Source organism: Manis javanica, chromosome 7 (assembly GCF_040802235.1).
Source record: "Manis javanica isolate MJ-LG chromosome 7, MJ_LKY, whole genome shotgun sequence".
Classification (NCBI taxonomy): domain Eukaryota; kingdom Metazoa; phylum Chordata; class Mammalia; order Pholidota; family Manidae; genus Manis; species Manis javanica.
In genome coordinates this window covers 43,429,189-43,448,488 of record NC_133162.1, presented here as the reverse complement: position 1 = coordinate 43,448,488, position 19,300 = coordinate 43,429,189, and the positions used below count along the sequence as shown (strand labels likewise).

Here is a 19,300-nt window from a genome sequence, read left to right as displayed (position 1 = left end):
TTAGGATTAAAGTATCCAAAGTCAGGCAAACAACAATTACCAAGGAGCTGTAGACCAAATAATTTCCAGAACTCACAAGCAGAAAATGTTAAGTAGTGACAAATCGCTGAACATCCAAGGCATTTAGTAAATATTGCAGAAGAGTCATGCCTTATTAGTAGGGCTAAATTAGACCCTGAGCAAGAGGATACCCTAAACCTTGCTTTAAAAAAGCTTAAACACAAGTTTTGGATGAAAAAGCAGATTCTTCAATGAATTAATCCCTGCCAATGTGAAAATCAATACTTTTAAAGGAAAACAATAAAATCCAGACACTCAACAATTTAACATTCACAATGTTAAATACCCAATAAAATAACTGTTAGATGTCAGCAAGGCAGACTGGGCAGCATGACAGAACAGGAAGTCCTAGCCTTTCTCCCCCCCATAGAAACATAGAAACACTGATTTAACAATGATATATTGGTCAAAATACTTTGATGAGATTTCACAAATCCAGTTAAGAAGTTGAGGTACACCAGGCAAGTACAATGCCAAGAACAGAACTGAAATGGGTGAGAGAGGCAATTTCACTTTATTCATGTCAGCACCTCCTCCAAGCAGACACAGCTCAGCACTAAGAGAGAACACCCAGGTAGCAACGTCTCTCACATGGAGGAGAAAGAATGGAATAGGTGTTCAAGGTTCTGGCTATTCAGAGGGCTGTCCAACAGAATGGTTTCTGCTCATCTCCCTGGGAGCACTGACAGAAGTGGCATAATTTGCCTGCTTGGCGGCCACTGACAACAAAGAAGAGCAGGACATGGCTTACTACAGCTGGCACCACTTGGAGAAGGCACACAACTTAAGGCTTCTGCCTCAGGAGAGGAGGAAAGAAGTAGAAGAGTGTGTGATTCTAGCTTTCCAGAGGGCTGCCTAAAGGGCTGGTATCTGTCTTACCTGACTCGAGGTGTTGTTGGAGAGCAGCCATACTTTTGATGCCTGGTGGCTGATGAAAAGAGAGTAGGGTGGTTTTCCCCTGCAGACAAAAGAAGCTGAAGTGCTACAGATGGACACCAGAAGGAGCAAGACATTACAAGCCTCTAACAAACTGGCAATCCTCTAACATAGACACAGAGAAGCTGTATCCTCCCCTAAAAAAGTTTCTGAGAAACCCAGAATCTATAGTTGAAAGAATTTAAATAGCCATCTCCAAATAAATGAATAAACAAAATGTAGTATAACTCCACACAATGGAATATTATTTGGTCATAAAAAGGAATGATTACTGATTCCTGGTATAACATAGATGAACCTTGAAAACATTACACTAAGGGAATGAAGCCTGTCACAAAAGACCACATACTATATGATTCCACTTACATGAAATGTCCAGAACTGGCAAATCTACAGATAGAAAGTAGATTAATAGTTGCCTTGGCCTGGGAGGGTAAGAAGATGGGGAAAGTGGGAGGCAATTGCTAAATGGCATGGATTTTCTTTGTGCAGTGATGAACATTGTCATGAATTAGTAGTGATGGCAATACAACTTTATGAATATACTAAAAATCACTGAACTGTACATGGTAAATTGGTAAATTTCTAAATTATCAAAGCTATTAATTATATTATATGTTATTTAGTAGAAAGTCATTACAACTATTAAATTGGTAAATTATTTAAAATGTTCAGTGGAGGAGACATATCTTGAAGCAGAACATTTCCTATTTGTTCCTTTGATATGATAGCCAAACTCTTTGAAACACCTTATTTCATAGACAACTATTATCAAGGCCAAATGATTTGGACAAGAAATTCTGATAACAAAGGTAAGCCAGAAATCAATTCAATCTTTTTAGATAACAGATAACTGGAAGAATAAAAGTACCTGCAGGAACAAGATGCTCAAATAACACTCACCTTTTCCACAAGAGACCAGTACTTGCAGTTATTGCAGATGTTCCCAGGAAAGCCACCATCATCAGTTGTCGCCTGGTCTGGGTGGGCTGTGACCCCCCATGGTACCATCGAGAGCTCACAGCCAGTTCTGCCAAAGCAGAGAGTGAATTAAGACGAAACATTCTGTGGACAAAAAGTAGAAATGTTACCCCTAACCAGCACTAGTTGTATGGTAGATGATGTTCATCATCATCATCATAATCCTCATCAATAAACACTAAGCACTTACTCAATGGCAGACAGACACTGTTCTAAACACTCTGCAATATCATGTGTCACCCCATTAAATCTTAAGAACAATCATATGAGAAAAGTACTGCTTATAAAATTGATTTAGTCAAGGTATAATTAGAAGAAAAGAAAGCATATGGTAATTTGACAGGGAAAGTTTAGCATAAAGCATTATTAATTACAAAAGGGGACTAGGTACTAAGAGGTAAAGAGAAGATACAGGGAGCAGCCACTACTTTGAAGACTGAGACAGAGCAACAAGAAAGGAATAAATCTGTAAAGAACCCACTTCCAAATGGGCTGAGACCCAGACCTTATGGTGAGGACATGACCATGGATGTCTGAGAAATTTACTGAAGTGCCATAGAACAGAGGTCACTGTAAAGCCATCTACTAGAAGAAATCATGCCAGTGGAACACAGGAAGATGCCCTTCGGGAGACAGCATAACATGGAACCCACTGGGAAACTACATGTGGGAGTTTTGCCGCTGAAACTCCCTAAGGGTTGAGCACCACTGGGCATCCTGCCTGCTATGTTAGCCCCTGCATACTACAGGAGCACATTAGAATCAGGAGGAAACATCTCTCCCTTCTCCAGTCTCCCTTTTGTCCCTCTACTGACAAAGCTTAACAGAAGCTGGAAGAGAGAAATTTCCAGTATCATAAACAGGACAATGAAAGATGAATTTAGAGCAGAAAAGCAGGAGATTGATAAATGACACATCCATTTACAAGTGTGAAAACTGAGAGACAGTGACTTGCTGGAGAGAATGCAGGTAGGAAATGTTATAATCTGAACAGAGAATGGACAGACTCCAGAGCCTATTTTTAACTAGGAAACTTTGCTGCCCCTTTCCTTGTAGTGCTGATACTGCTTTTGTTAAAATAATTTAGTTTTAATTGCATCTTTTTCACTCCCAAGCCATTTGGAAGCCCTCCTCTCCACTAGATTCTTCAGATTCATACTTAAAACTATTCCTGTTTCTTTAATTTTTTGTTTTAATTCAGAATCATCTATATTTGGTCTTATTATTGTTGAGTAAACATCCACTCTCCCATCTCCACCCTATAAACAAATATTACTTTCCTACTCTTTCCATTTTGGGTTTGTATCTTGCCATATGCCTTCCTGTTGCCGATGGAATGGAGCCCAGTTCCACGAAGTGCCTGTAGGAGACACTGCTGCTGGCCTTCTCGTGCTCCTGCTCTCTACCAAGAGAAGATCAGGCCCCAGGTGGACAGGGATCCTTCAGCCTGGTTTTCTAATGTACAGATCTCAGCCTGCAGCCAGGCACTGTCAAGACCAGCTACACCAGCTGTGCACAGCTGACTTGTAGAATAGTGGGCAGAAATAGATGTTTGTTACCGTAAGCCACTAAACTTTGGGGGTTGTTTGCTGACACAGCAAAAGCTAATTGAGCATCTGAGAGAATTACTGGTAAGTTCTCATTCAACAAAAATTTGCTATCAGAATATTCAGCCCTATGTGAGACCATAAAGGCCAATTTCTTTTTTACATACTAATCAGGCGAGATGCACACAAAATATTTTTGAAATGATACATTACTAAAGTGGTATCTTGAATTCCCACCAATAGTGCACTGAGAATTTGCTTTTCTCCACATGCTCACCAACACTCATTATTTCTTGTCTTTTTGATATGAGCCATTATGAATGCTGTGAGGTGATATCTCACTGTGGTTTTAATTTGCATTTCCCTGATGATTACTGATGCTGAACATCTTTTTGTGTGTCTGTTAGCCATCTGTACACCTGAAGTTATTATGTCAGTTATACTTCAATTTAAAAAAAATAAGGAATTGCTTAAAATGGTACCTTGAAGAAGTATAAAAATATTATGGTATAGATGTTAGAGAAGTAAAAACAAAAGGGACAAAAAACTAAAAATAGAAATACCATCTGACCCGGGAATTTCACTCGTAGGAATTTATCTGAAGAAAACAAGATCCCAGATTCAAAAAGACATATGCACCCCTTTGTTTATCGCAGCACTATTTACAATAGCCAAGAAATGGAAGCAACCTAACTACCCATCAGTAGATGAATGGATAAAGAAGATGTGGTACATATACACAATAGAATATTATTCAGCCATAAGAAGAAAACAAATCCTACCATTTGCCACAACATGGATGGAGCTAGAGGGTTTTATGCTCAGTGAAATAAGCCAGGCAGAGAAAGACAAGTATCAAATGATTTATTTCCCTCATTTGTGGGGTATAACAATGAAGCAAAACTGAAGAAACAAAACAGCAGCAGACTCACAGACTCCAAGAAGGGACTAGCAATTACCAAAGGGGAGGGGTGGGAAGAGAAGGAGAAGGGGATTAAGGAGCATTATAATTAGCGCATATAGTATGGGGTGGGGCGGGGTATGGGAAAGGCAGTATAGACCAGAGAAGACAGCATCTTACTACGCTGATGGACAGTGACTGCAATGGGGTATGTGTGTGGGGGGGCTTGATAATATGGGTGAATGCAGTAACCACAATTTTGCTCATGTGAAACCTGAGCATAAGATTGTTTATCAATGATACCTTAATCATAAAAGAAACAAACAAACAAACAAACAAAAGGGAGACCAGGGTAAGACTGGGTTAGTCAGCAAAGGCTTTTGTTTACTCTTGAGCCTCAGAATGGTATAAAATTTTGATCAAGTGATAGAAATGTTAGGAGCACCATAAAAGACAGTATCATTTCTGGCACTTCTATTCAGAGAATAGAAAAGGATTCGTTTCCTCTAGACAATGATTTTGAGGCCAGAGTATAGTCCTACACTTTCATTCCACCAGGCAGACTAAAGGAGAAAGAGGCATTTCTTCCTGGTCACATGACATTTATAGTAGCAATTTATTCATGTCACACAAAATATCCATTCTCTTCCCCTCTGATTTTCTTAACACATAGTTCAATGCTTCCTAATTTAAATTAACTTACACTTTCTATATGTGGCAATTAACATATTTGTTCATATACGTTTGCCTTCCCCACTTGGCTCTGAGTATCCTTTAAGACCAAAATTACCTTTTTCCCCTTTGTAAACACATGGCCTAGCACAGGTCTTGTTACATTATATATGCTTAAAATACTTAAGTCTCTATTTCACTTTTGCATGAAAAATGTCAAGGTGAAAATTATACAGGCCTGGCTCCTAACATTTAAGTATACTTTTCAGCCCCAAGCCCAAAAATAAAACCACACATATATGGTCAACTAATATATGATAAAGGAGCCATGAATAAACAATGGAGAAAGGCAGCCTCTTCAATAACTGGTGTTGGGAAACTGGATAGCTACATGCAAGAGAATGAAGCTGGATTACTGTCTAACTCCATACACAAAAGTAAACTCGAAATGGATCAAAGACCTGAATGTAAGTCATGAAACCATAAACTTCTTAGAAGAAAACATAGACAAAAATCTCTTGAACATAAGAATAAGCAATTTTTTTCTGGACACATTGCCTTGGGCAAGGGAGACAATATACAAAATGAACAAGTGGAACTCCATCAAACTAAAAAGCTTCTGTACAGCAAAGGACACCATCAGCATAACAAAAAGGTAATCTACAGTATGGGAGAATATATTTGTAAATAATTTATCCAAAATATATAAAGAACTCATATGCCTTAACACCAAAAAGACAACACAATTAAAAAATAGGCAGAGGAACTGAGCAGACATTTCTCCAAAGAAGAAATACAGATGGCCAACAGGCACATAAAAGATGCTCCACATCGCTATTCATCAGGGAAATGCAAATCAAAACAACAATGAGATATCAATTCAAACCAGTTAGAATGGCCACTATCTAAAAGACAAGAAATAACAAGTGTTGGTGAGGATGTGGAGAAAAGGGAACCTTCCTTCACTCTTCATGGGAATGTCAATTGGTGCAGCCACTGTGGAAAGCAGTATGGAGGTTCCTCAAAAAACTAAAAATTGAATTCAACCCAGCAATTCCAGGAATTTACCTGAAGAAAACAAAATCCCTGATCCAAAAAGATATATGCACCCTTATGTTTACTGCTGCATTATTTACAATAGCCAAGATATGGAAGCAACCAAAGTGTCCATCAATTAGATGAATGGATAAAGAAGATATGGTCTATATACACAATGAAATATTATTCAGCCATAAAAAGAAAAGAAATCCTGCCATTTGCAACAACATGGAATGATCTAGAGGGTATTATGCTCAGTGAAGTAAGTTGGGTGGAGAAAGACAAATACCATATCATTTTATTTATATGTGGAATCTAAAACCAAACCAAAACAGAATGAACAAAACAACAGTAGACTCATGGACACTGAGAATTGACTGGTGATTACAATGGGGGGACTGGTCAGGATGGGTGGGTGAAAACAGGTGAAGGGGGATAAAGAGGCACAAAATATCAACCATAATGTAAGTTGGTCATGGGAATGCAAGTGCAGCATGGAGAATATACTTAATGGTTCTGTATCATCTTTCTATGTTGACAGATACTAACTCCACTAGTTGGGGTGAGGATTTAATAAGGTGTGCAACTGCTGAATCACTGTATTGTACATTTGAAACCAATATAATATTGTATATCAACTACAATTCAATAAAAAAAACCAAGTTAATTACCAAAAAAAAAGTATACGTCTCAGTCCCAATATACTGAAAAAAACTATGTCTTTTATTGTTTGGGTTCAAGTCAGTTTAGACTACTTATCTGTGTCCTATCATCACTGAGTTGGTTAACTGACTCTTCTCTGGGACCTATACCTATAATCTCTTAAGTAAACTTTTCTCCTAGTAAACTTTTCTTCATTCAACCCACAGCTAATTTCAAAGTTGGAGCAAAATCCTGCCATTATAGACTAAGTGGAACAAGAATGAAATTTTCCTCCTATTTCCTATGTCTTAAGCTTCAGCAGCACAATTTTTACATCCCTCTCCAATCCCAGAAATCATCTAATTTTATTGCACCATACTGTCACAAAATCCAGCACCAAGACTGTCCATTATCTGTGTGTCAACTTCTGATTCATCTTTAAATGAACATTTTCCAGACCCACGAGTGCATTTACATACATAGTATGGCTTTTGTTTGTCATAAAAATGAGCACAATTGAAACATACACATCTGGAGAAAACATTATTCATCACTGACAACATAAAAAAAAGGGCACTGGAAAGTTTTCGATGTTAAAGAAAAATAACTATTTCAAAGTTGGAACAAGCAAGGGGTGTGTAAGGCTGGAAGGTAAGTTTACAACATCTGATCAGATATGGAGAATAAATAAACATAGATCAAATATGTCAGCCATGATCACTTGAAAAGATCCTCTGAATGCTAAACTGAGATTTTTGATCATATATGCAACAGGAAGCCACTGAAGTCCTTAAATAGGAAAAGAAGATGAAACATTTTTAAAGAATAGCAATCTAGAGGATCATGGGAAGATGGCGGTGTGAGTGGTTCAGAGGAAATCTCCCCAAAACATATTTATGAAAATACAATAAATACAACTATTCCTAAAAGAGACACCAGTGGATGCAGTACAACAGCCAGGATACATCTACATCTGCAAGAACTCAGCATCACACGAAGGGGGTAAGATATCAGCCGTGACCAGGTGGGACCCGAATGCTCCCACACCCCAAAACCCGGCAGGAAGAAAGGAGTCGGAATGGGGAGGGAGTGAAAGCCCAAGACTGCTAAATAACCAGCTCTAGAAATCTGCTCCCAGAACGCAGACACAAGGTGCACGGGGTGCTGGATACTGGAAAAATGGAAAAGCAAAACCTGTGGGCAGGTCCCCGCAACGGGCGACCCTGAGACAAAAGAAAAGTGAGTGCTTTCTGCAAGTCTTAAAGAGACAGGGACCCCACAGCTGGATGAAGTTGTCCCGGCAGCTGGGAATACCGGGGAAACTTAGGTGCCCTAAACGGAGGCAGTGCAGCTCTGAAGCCCCTCACAGGACTAGGCAGCCTGCCAGTCATTACTCCAACTGGCACGGACCCTGAAACATGGGCCCAGTAGCAGGAGAGTGGGAGCATGCACCAGGGGCGAAAGCGCTAGAAGGAACCAAAAGCAGATCTGTGCGCTGCGGGGCTAGCCCGCTGCGGTGCAACTGAACAGCTGGGACACGGCTTGGACGCACCGGCGGAACTGAAGCCAGATCCCGGTAGAAGTCTGTGCGGAAAAGCCCTGCACGCACCAGCAGCAGAGCCACAGGGAGCAGGCACACACCCAGGAGCCGACCGGAATCCCAGCCCAATGCACAGCCACCTGGGCCAGACCCAAAGGCCGCTGCTGCCACACAGCTGCACGGCAGGATCACCACTAGCATGGAGGAGCGCACCTGGCATGCCTGCCACTCCCTGCAGGGCTCCACACTGCTCTGACGGACACCCCGCCCACAGCAGGTTAGGAGATTAATCCGGTGGGTGCACCAGGAGTGCAGGTAGCTGTCACAGGCAGTGGAGAAGGGCAAGGCATCCAGAAAACAGGAAAGGACTTTCTTCTTCCAGCTGACACACCCACAACCTGCCTATAGCCACGGCAATCACCATGAAAAGGCAAAAAAATCTGGTCAGTCCAACATAGTTACACCTGAGAAATGACCTGCAGAGGCAGACCTAACCAGTCTCCCTGAAAAAGAATTCAAAATAAAAATCATAAACATGCTGACAGAGCTCTAGAGAAATATGCAAGAGCTAAGGGATGAAGTCCGGAGGGAGATTACAGACGTCCGGAGGGAGATCATACATGTCCGGAGGGAGATTACAGAAGTGAAACAAACTCTGGAAGGATTTATAAGCAGAATGGATAAGATGCAAGAGGCCATTGATGGAATAGAAACCAGAGAACAGGAACGCATAGAACCTGATGTAGAGAGAGATAAAAGGATCTCCAAGAATGAAACAATATTAAGAGAACTGTGTGACCAATTTAAAAGGAACAATATCCGCATTATAGGGATACCAAATGAAGAAGAGAGAGAAAAAGGGATAGAAAGTGTCTTTGAAGAAATAATTGCTGAGAACTTCCCCAAACTGGGGAGGAAATAGTTGCTCAGACTACGGAGGCACAAAGAACTCCCAAGAGACGGGATCCAAAGAGATCAACACCAAGACACATAATAATTAAAATGGCAAAGATCAAGGACAAGGACAGAGTATTAAAGGCAGCCAGAGAGAGTAAAAAAGTGACCCACAAAGGAAAACCCATCAGGCTATCATCAGACTTCTCAACAGAAACCTTACAGGCCAGAAGAGAATGGCATGATATATTTAATGCAATAAACAGAAGGGCCTTGAACCAAGGATACTGTATCCAGCACGATTATCATTTAAATATTAAGGAGGGATTAAACAATTCCCAGACAAGCAAAAGTTGAGGGAATTTGCCTCCCACAAACCACCTCTACAGGGTATCTAAGAGGGACTCCTCTAGATGGGAGCACTCCTAAAAAGAGCACAGAACAAAACACCCAAACATATGAAGAATGGAGGAGGAGGAAAAAGAAGGGAAAGAAATAATTATCAGACTGTGTTTATAACAGCTGAATAAATGAGTGAGGAAAGACAGTAAGGCAGTAAACAAGCTAACCTTGAACCTCTGGTAACCGCAAATCTAAAGGCTGCAATGGCAATAAGTTCATATCTTTCAATAAACAACCTAAATGTAAATGGACTGAATGCACCAATCAAAAGACACAGAGTAATAGAATGGATAAAAAAGGAAGACCCATCTCTATCCTGCTTACAAGAGACCCACCTCAAACACAAAGACATGCACAGATTAAAAGTCAAGGGATGGAGAAAGATATTTCATGCAAACAACAGAGAGAAAAAAGCAGGTGTTGCAATACTAGTATCAGACAAAATAGACTTCAAAATAAAGAAAGTAACAAGAGATAAAGAAGGACATTACATAATGATAAAGGCCTCAGTCCAACAAGAACATATAACCATTATAAACATATATGCACCCAATACAGGAGCACCAATATATGTGAAACAAATACTAAAAGAATTAAAGGAGGAATAAGAATGCAATGCATTCATTCTGGGAGACTTTAACACACCACTCACTTCAAAGGACAGATCCACCAGACAGAAAATAGGTAAGGACACAGAGGAACTGAACAACACACTAGAACAGATGGACCTAATAGACATCTACAGAACTCTATGTCCAAAAGCAACAAGATACACATTCTTTTCAAGTGCACATGAAACATTCTCCAGAATAGACCACATACTAGGCCACAAAAAGAGCCTCAGTAAATTCCAAAATATTGAAATCCTGCCAACCAACTTTTCAGACCAAAAAGGTATAAAACTAGAAATAAACTGTACAAACAAAGCAAAAAGGCTCATAAACACATGGAGGCTTAACAACACACTCCTAAATAATCAATGGATCAATGACCAAATAAAAATGGAGATCCAGCAATATATGGAAACAAACGACAACAACACAAAGCCCCAACTTCTGTGGGATGCATCAAAAGCAGTCTTAAGAGGAAAGTATATAGCAATCCAGGCATACTTAAAGAAGGAAGAACAATCCCAAATGAATAGTCTAACGTCACCATTATCAAAATTGGAAAAAGAAGAACAAATGAGGACTAAGGTCAGCAGAAGGAGGGACATAATAAAGATCAGAGAAGAAATAAATAAAATTGAGAAGAACAAAACAATAGAAAAATTCAATGAAAGCAAGAGCTGGTTCTTTGAGAAAATAAACAAAATAGATAAGCCTCAAGACAGACTTATTAAGAGAAAAAGTGAGTCAACACACATCAACAGAATTAGAAACGAGAAAGGAAAAATCACGACGGACCCCACAGAAATACAAAGAATTATTAGAGAATACTATGAAAACCTATATGCTAAAAAACTGGAAAACCTAGGAGAAATGGACAACTTCTTAGAAAAATACAACCTTCCAAGACTGACCCGGAAAGAAACCGAAAATCTAAACAGACCTATTACCAGCAATGAAATTGAAGTGATAATGAAGAAACTACCAAAGAACAAAACCCCGTTGTCAGATGGATTTACCTCGGAATTTTATCAGACATACAGAGAAGACATAACACCCATTCTCCTTAAAGTTTTCAAAAAAATAGAAGAGGAGGGAATACTCCCAAACTCATTCTATGAAGCCAACAGCACCCTAATACCAAAACCAGGCAAACACCCCACCAAAAAAGAAAACTACAGACCAATATCCCTGAAGAATGTACATGCAAAAATACTCAAAAAATATTAGCAAACCGAATTCAGAAATCCATCAAGAGGATCATACAGCATGACCAAGTGGGATTCATCCCAGGGATGCAAGGATGGTACAACATTCAAAAGTCCATCAAAATCATCCACCACATCAACAGAAAGAAGGACAAAAACCACACAATCATCTCCATAGATGCTGAAAAAGCATTAGACAAAATTCAACAACCATTCATGATTAAAACTTTTAACAAAATGGGCACAGAGGGGAAGAACCTCAACATAATAAAGGACATATATGATAAACCCACAGCTAACATCTTACTGAACAGCGAGAGGCTGAAAGCTTTTCCTCTGAGATCGGGAACAAGACAGGGATGTCCACTCCCCCCACTGTTGTTCAACGAGGTACTGGAGGTCCTAGCCATGGCAATTAGACAAAACAAAGAAATACAAGGAATCCAGATTGGCAAAGAAGAAGTCAAACTGTCACTATTTGCAGATGGCATGATATTGTACATAAAAAACCCTAAAGACTCCACTGCAAAACTACTAGAACTAATATCGGAATTCAGCAAAGTTGCAGGATACAAAATTAACACACAGAAATCTGTGGCTTTCCTATACACTAACAATGAACTAATAGAAAGAGAAATCAGGAAAACAATTCCACTCACAATAGCATCAAAAAGAATAAAATACCTAGGAATAAACCTAACCAAAGAAGTGAAAGACTTATACCCTGAAAACTATAAGACACTCTTAAGAGAAACTAAAGAGGTCACTAACAAATGGAAACTCATCCCATGCTCCTGGCTAGGAAGAATTAATATAATCAAAATGGCCATCCTGCCCAAAGCAATATACAGATTTGATGCAATCCCTATCAAATTACCAATAGCATTCTTCAATGAACTGGAACACATAGTTCAAAAATTTATATGGAACCATCAAAGACCCCGAATAGCCAATGCAATCCTGAGAAGGAAGAATAAAGTGGGAATCTCACTCCCCAACTTCAAGCTCTACTACAAAGCCATAGTAATCAAAACAATTTGGTACTGGCACAAGAACAGAGCCACAGACCAGTGGAACAGAATAGAGACTCCAGACATTAACCCAAACATATATGGCCAATTAATATTTGATAAAGCAGCCATGAACATACAATGGGGAAATGACAGTCTCTTCAACAGATGGTGCTGGCAAAACTGGACAGCTACATGTAGGAGAATGAAACTGGATCACTGTCTAACTACATACACAAAAGTAAACTCCAAATGGATCAAAGACCTGAATGTAAGTCATGAAACCATAAAACTCTTAGAAAAAAACATAGGCAAAAATCTCATGGACATAAACATGAGTGACTTCTTCATGAACATATCTCCCCGAGCAAGGGAAACAAAGGCAAAAATGAACAAGTGGGACTATATCAAGCTAAAAAGCTTCTGTACAGCAAAGGACACCATCAATAGAACAAAAAGGTATCCTACAGTATGGGAGAACATATTCATAAATGACAGATCCAATAAAGGCTTGACATCCAAAATATATAAAGAGCTCACATACCTCAACAAACAAAAAGCAAATAATCCAATTAAGAAATAGGCAGAGGAGCTGAATAGACAGTTCTCTAAAGAAGAAATCCAGATGGCTAACAGGCACATGAAAAGATGCTGCACATCGCTAATCATCAGAGAAATGCAAATTAAAACCACAATGAGATATCACCTCACACAAGTAAGGATCGCCATCATCGAAAAGACAAAGAACAACAAATGTTGGCAAGGTTGTGGAGAAAGGGGAACCCTCCTACACTGCTGGTGGGAATGTAAACTAGTTCAACCATTGTGGAAAGCAGTATGGAGGTTCCTCAGAATGCTAAAAATAGAAATACCATTTGACCCAGGAATTACACTTCTAGGAATTTACCCTAAGAATGCAGCACTCCAGTTTGAAAAAGACAGATGCACCCCTATGTTTATTGCTGCACTGTTTATAATAGCCAAGATATGGAACAACATAAATGTCCATCAGTAGATGAATGGATAAAGAAGATATGGTACATATACAGAATGGAATATTATGCAGCCATAAGAAAAAAACAGATCCTACCATTCGCAACAACATGGATGGAATGGTAGGGTATTATGCTCAGTGAAATAAGTCAAGTGGAGAAGGACAAGTACCAAATGATTTCACTCATATGTGGAGTATAAGAACAAAGGAAAACTGAAGGAACAAAACAGCAGTAGAATCACAGAACCCAAGAATGGACTAATAGTTACCAAAGGGAAAGGGACTGGGGACGATGGGTGGGAAGGGAGGGATAAGGGTGGGAAAAAGAAAGGGGGCATTACGATTAGCATGTATAGTGCGTGGGGGACACGGGGAGGGCTGCGCAACACAGAGAAGACAAGTAGTGATTTTACAGCATCTTACTATGCAGATGGACAGTGACTGTGAAGGGGTATGTGGGGGGGACTTGGTGAAGGGGGAACCTAGTAAACATAATGTTCTTTCTGTAATTGTAGAGTAATGATAACAAAATAATAAAAAAAAAAAAGAATAGCAATCTATCTAGTAACCACACTAGTAGGGGTGAGGATTTAATAATATAGGTAAATGTTGAACCACTGTGTTGTATACTTGAAACCAATGTAAGATTGTACATCAACAATACTCCATTAAAAAAAAAAGAATAGCAATCTACCTACCAGCAGTGACTGAAATAAACTACAAAGAACCAAAGGCAGAGAGAAGTAACAGGGAAGAAGTCAGTACACCCAGAAGGCAACTAATAACCTAAGCATTGGGAGATGAGTGCCTAGATCAGGATAAGGATTGAAACCACAAACAAAATAGAAATTTTGAAAAAGAAACAAAACTTTGTTTTGTTTCAAATCAGTGCCTAACACATCAACATCTCAACCACATAGGTGTCGAAGATAAAAAGGGGAAAGAGGTTGAAACAATAACAGTGACACTAAGTAATATGGTGAAAAGTCAAATGCATGAGGAATCCAATAACCTAATATATAGTCTCAACTCTATTACGGACCAGTTGTTCACAAAGCAAGCCCATTTCCCCTCTCAAGGGAACAATTTACTCATTGACAAAATGAGAGAATTGCCTAGATGAGCATTAGCATTTATATCTTTATGCTCTTGTGTTTCTCTGAAAAACTGTGTGGCAAAATTTAATCTATTTCACTTGGGGGAGGAACTAAGACCATATCACAGATTCAATATTTATTAATTTTGATAATCTATGTCTGTATACTTTGGCTCTAGAAGATTTTAAACTTTGGAAGTATGGAGTTTTACAACATTCTACTTACATTTTGATGTTGTACTTCAAATGTTACTGTCTACATGTCATTTCACCACTGGTTTTAACCTTATTTCCCAAGGCACAAATCAAAAGATGTATCTATTCATATTCTCTATAGTACAATTTTCATAGATGCCAAGTAACAGAGAAAAAAAAAACACTGAGAAAAGGCTCTATTATAACTTAATCTCTAGCTTTGTAGTGAAGAAATAGTGTAACTATTAGAATGTGTTAATTTTTTATGAGAGAGCATTTAAATAGATTTAAGGAGATCAGCTTCCCAACTGAGTCTGGAAAACTGAACAAGCCAATTGGCAGCAGTTATGCAGTAATGAAGATTAACATGCACATTTAGGATATGGGCTAAATTAAATCAAAAGCAGTGCATTTTTCTTTCCTAACAGCTCTTCCACCTCCCCAAAAGAGGCAAGGCTCTAATAGATTTGATGTGAATTGAAAAAAGATGAAGAGGTATTTCTAACCAAGAAGTGTCAAGGGAGGGAAGTGAAAGATAATTTGTTACCAAAGAAAAGCATTATTTACACAAAAACAGACAGACAAGTTTTAAAAACTGGAAATACTCCGTCATTTATACATTTCTATATCTACTGTTTAAAGACGACTAAGCTTAATGGATTGCTTTTGTTAAATTTCAAAGTGTCACAGAACCAGGAAATTATTTAATTCAATGTCCTTATCATACAGGTGAAGCAAATGAGATTCAGATTTATATGATTTGCTCAAAGCTAATTAGTACACGAACCTATAATAACTCCTAAAAACCCAATACCTATCAAAATACCAACAGCATTCTTCAACAAACTGGAACAAATAGTTCTAGAATTCATATGGAACCACAGAAGACCCCAAATAGAGGTGGAGCCAGGATGGCAGCATGAGTAGAGCAGCGGAAATCGCCCCCCAAAACCACATATATCTATGAAAATATAACAAAGACAACTCTTCCTAAAATAGAGACCAGAGGACACAGGACAACATCCAGACCACATCCACACCTGCAAGAACCCAGCGCCTTGCGAAGGGGGTAAGATACAAGCCCCAGCCCGGCGGGAACTGAGCACCCATTCCTCCGGCCCCTGGTGGGTGGAGGGGAGTCAGCAGGTGGGGAGAGAGAGCCTAGGACTGCTGAACACCCAGCCCCAGGATTCCGGACCAGAGCACAGACACAGTGCATGCGTGGGGTCCTGGATGCTAGGGAAACAGGGCGGCAGGAACGGTGAGCAGGTGCCTGAGGCTGACGCCGGAGAACAAAGAAACGGGAGCGCTTTTTTTCTTTTTGGCGAGTGCTTTTTGGAAGCCTTAAAGGGACAGGGACCCCAATACTAGGGAAACAGGGCAGCAAGACCGGTGAGCGGGTGCCTAAGACCGGCACCTGAGGACAAAGAAAATCACGCGTTTTTCCCTTTTTCCTGGTGAGTGCTTTTTGGAAGCCTTAAAGGGACAGGGACCACAATACTAGGGAAACAAGGCAGCAAGACCGGTGAGCGGGTGCCTGAGACCGGCGACTGAGTACAAAGACAATCGCGCGTATTTTCCTTTTTTTTTCTTTCCCTCTTTTGTTGTTGATGTTGTTGTTTTGGTTTGCAGAGTGCTTTTTGGAAATCTTAAAAGGGTAGGACAGAACACTTAGCCCAGAGGCAGGGAATCTGGGGATCTCTGGGCACTCTAAACCCTTGGGCAACAGGGAACACAGAGGCCCATTACGGAATTAAATAGCCTCCTGGCCACTCCCCCTCAAACGGGGCTCCACCATATTGGAGGGGCAGCCCCAGTCAGGCCACGCCCACAGCAACAGCGGAGATAAACTCCATAGCAACCGGGCAGGTAGCAGAAGCCCTCTCTGCGCACAGCTGACAAGCATAAGCCACTAGAGGTCGCTATTCTCCCAGGAGAAAAAGGTCACAAACCAACAAGAAGGAAAGCTCTTCCAGATGTCACTCATACCAGCTCTGCAAACTATCTCTATCACCATGAAAAGGCAAAACTACAGGGACAAAGATGACAGAGACAACACCTGAGAAGGAGACAGACCTAACCAGTCCTCCTGAAAAAGAATCAAAATAAAAATCATGAACATGCTGACAGAGATGCAGAGAAAAATGCAAGAGCAATGGGATGAGATGCAGAGAAAAATGCAAGAGCAGTGGGATGAAGTCCAGAGGGAGATCACAGATAACAGGAAGGAGATCATGGAAGTGAAACAATCCCTGGAAGGATTTATAAGCAGAATGGATAAGATGCAAGAGGCCATTGAAGGAATAGAAGCGAGAGAACAGGAACGTATAGAAGCTGACATAGAGAGAGATAAAAGGATCTCCAGGAACGAAACAACACTAAGAGAACTATGTGACCAATCCAAAAGGAATAATATTCGTATTATAGGGGAACAAGAAGAAGAAGAAAGAGGAAAAGGGATAGAAAGTCTCCTTGAAGAAATAATTGCTGAAAACTTCCCCAAACTGGGGAGGAAATAATCGAACAGACCACGGAAATATACAGAACCCCCAACAGAAAGGATCCAAGGAGGATAACACCAAGACATGTAATAATTAAAATGGCAAGGAACAAGGACAAGGAAAGAGTTTTAAAGGCAGCTAGAGAGAAAAAGGTCACCTATAAAGGAAAACCCATCAGGCTAACATCAGACTTCTCGACAGAAACCCTACAGACCAGAAGAGAATGGCATGATATATTTAATGCAATGAAACAGAAGGGCCTTGAACCAAGGATACTGTATCCAGCATGACTATCATTTAAATATGATGGCAGGATTAAACAATTCCCAAACAAGAAAAAGCTGAGGGAATTTGCTTCCCACAAACCACCTCTACAGGGCATCCTACAGGGACTGCTCTAAATGAGAGCACCCCTAAAAAGACCACAGAACAAAACACACAACATATGAAGAATGGAGGAGGAGGAATAAGAAGGGAGAGAAGAAAAGAATCTCCAGATGGTGTATATAACAGCTCAATAAGCGAGCTAAGTTAGGCAGTAAGATACTAAAGCAGCTAACCTTGAATCTTTGGTAACCACGAATCTAAAGCCTGCAATGGCAATAAGTACATGTCTCTCAATAGTCACCCTAAATGTAAATGGACTTAATGTACCAATCAAAAGACACAGAGTAATACAATGGATAAAAAAGCAAGACCCATCTATATGCTGCTTACAAGAAACTCACCTCAAACCCAAAGACAAGCACAGACTAACAGTCAAAGGAAGGAAAAACATATTTCAGGCAAACAACAGTGAGAAGAAAGCAGGGGTTGCAGTACAAATATCAGACAAAATAGACTTCAAAATAAAGAAAGTAACAAGAGATAAAGAAGGACACTACATAATGATAAAGGGCTCAGTCCAACAAGAGGAAATAACCATTCTAAATATATATGCACGCAACACAGGAGCACCAGCATTTGTGAAACAAATAATAACAGAACTAAAGAGGGAAATAGACTGCAATGCATTCATTTTAGGAGACTTCAAGACCCCACTCACCCCAAAGGATAGATTCACCGGGCAGAATATAAGTAAGGACACAGAGGCACTGAACAACACCCTAGAACAGATGGACCTAATAGACATCTACAGAACTCTACATCCAAAAGCAACAGGATATACTTTCTTCTCAAGTGCACATGGAACATTCTCCAGAAGAGACCACATACTAACTCACAAAAAGAGCCTCAGTAAACTCCAAAATACTGAAATTCCACAAACCAATTTTTCAGACCACAAAGGTATAAAACTAGAAATAAATTCTACAAAGAAAACAAAAAGGCTCACAAACACATGGAGGCTTAACAACATGCTTCTAAATAATCAATGGATCAATGAACAAATCAAAATAGAGATCAAGGAATATATAGAAACAAATGACAACAACAACACAAAGCCACAACTTCTGTGGAATGCAGCAAAAGCAGTCTTAAGAGGAAAGTATATAGCGATCCAGGCACACTTGAAGAAGGAAGAACGATCCCAAATGAATAGTCTAACATCACAATTATCAAAACTGGAAAAAGAAGAAAATGAGGCCTAAAGTCAGCAGAAGGAGGGACATAATAAAGATCAGAGAAGAAATAAACAAAATTGAGAAGAATAAAACAATAGCAAAAATCAACAAAACCAAGAGCTGTTTCTTTGAGAAAATAAACAAAATAGATAAGCCTCCAGCCAAACTTAAGAGAAAAAGAGAATCAACACAAATCAACAGCATCAGAAATGAGAACAGAATAATCACGATAGACTCGACAGAAATACAAAGAATTATTAAAGAGTACTATGAAAACCTATATGCCAAAAAGCTAGAAAACCTAGAAGAAATGGACAACTTCCTAGAAAAATACAACCTCCCAAGACTGACCAAGGAAGAAACACAAAAGTTAAACAAACCAATTACGAGCAAAGAAATTGAAACGGTAATCAAAAAACTACCCAAGAACAAAACCCCGGGGCCGGACGGATTTACCTCGGAATTTTATCAGACACACAGAGAAGACATAATACCCATTCTCCTTAAACTGTT

General features: G+C 39.6%; 1 protein-coding gene across 3 annotated transcripts in view; it reads right to left on the bottom strand.

Annotated features, from left to right (window-relative positions):
- Positions 1 to 19,300, bottom strand: part of MICU1 (mitochondrial calcium uptake 1) — a 239,911-nt gene that overhangs the window by 168,037 nt on the left and 52,574 nt on the right. For all 3 annotated transcript variants that reach the window (XR_012133183.1, XR_012133182.1, XM_036998795.2), the window contains exon 2: positions 1,900 to 2,061. Coding sequence is in view for 1 of the 3 variants with exons in the window: in XM_036998795.2 (XP_036854690.1) it covers positions 1,900 to 2,060 (161 nt within the window). In the remaining 2 variants the exon portion in view is untranslated. The remainder of the gene's footprint in view (positions 1 to 1,899; positions 2,062 to 19,300) is intronic.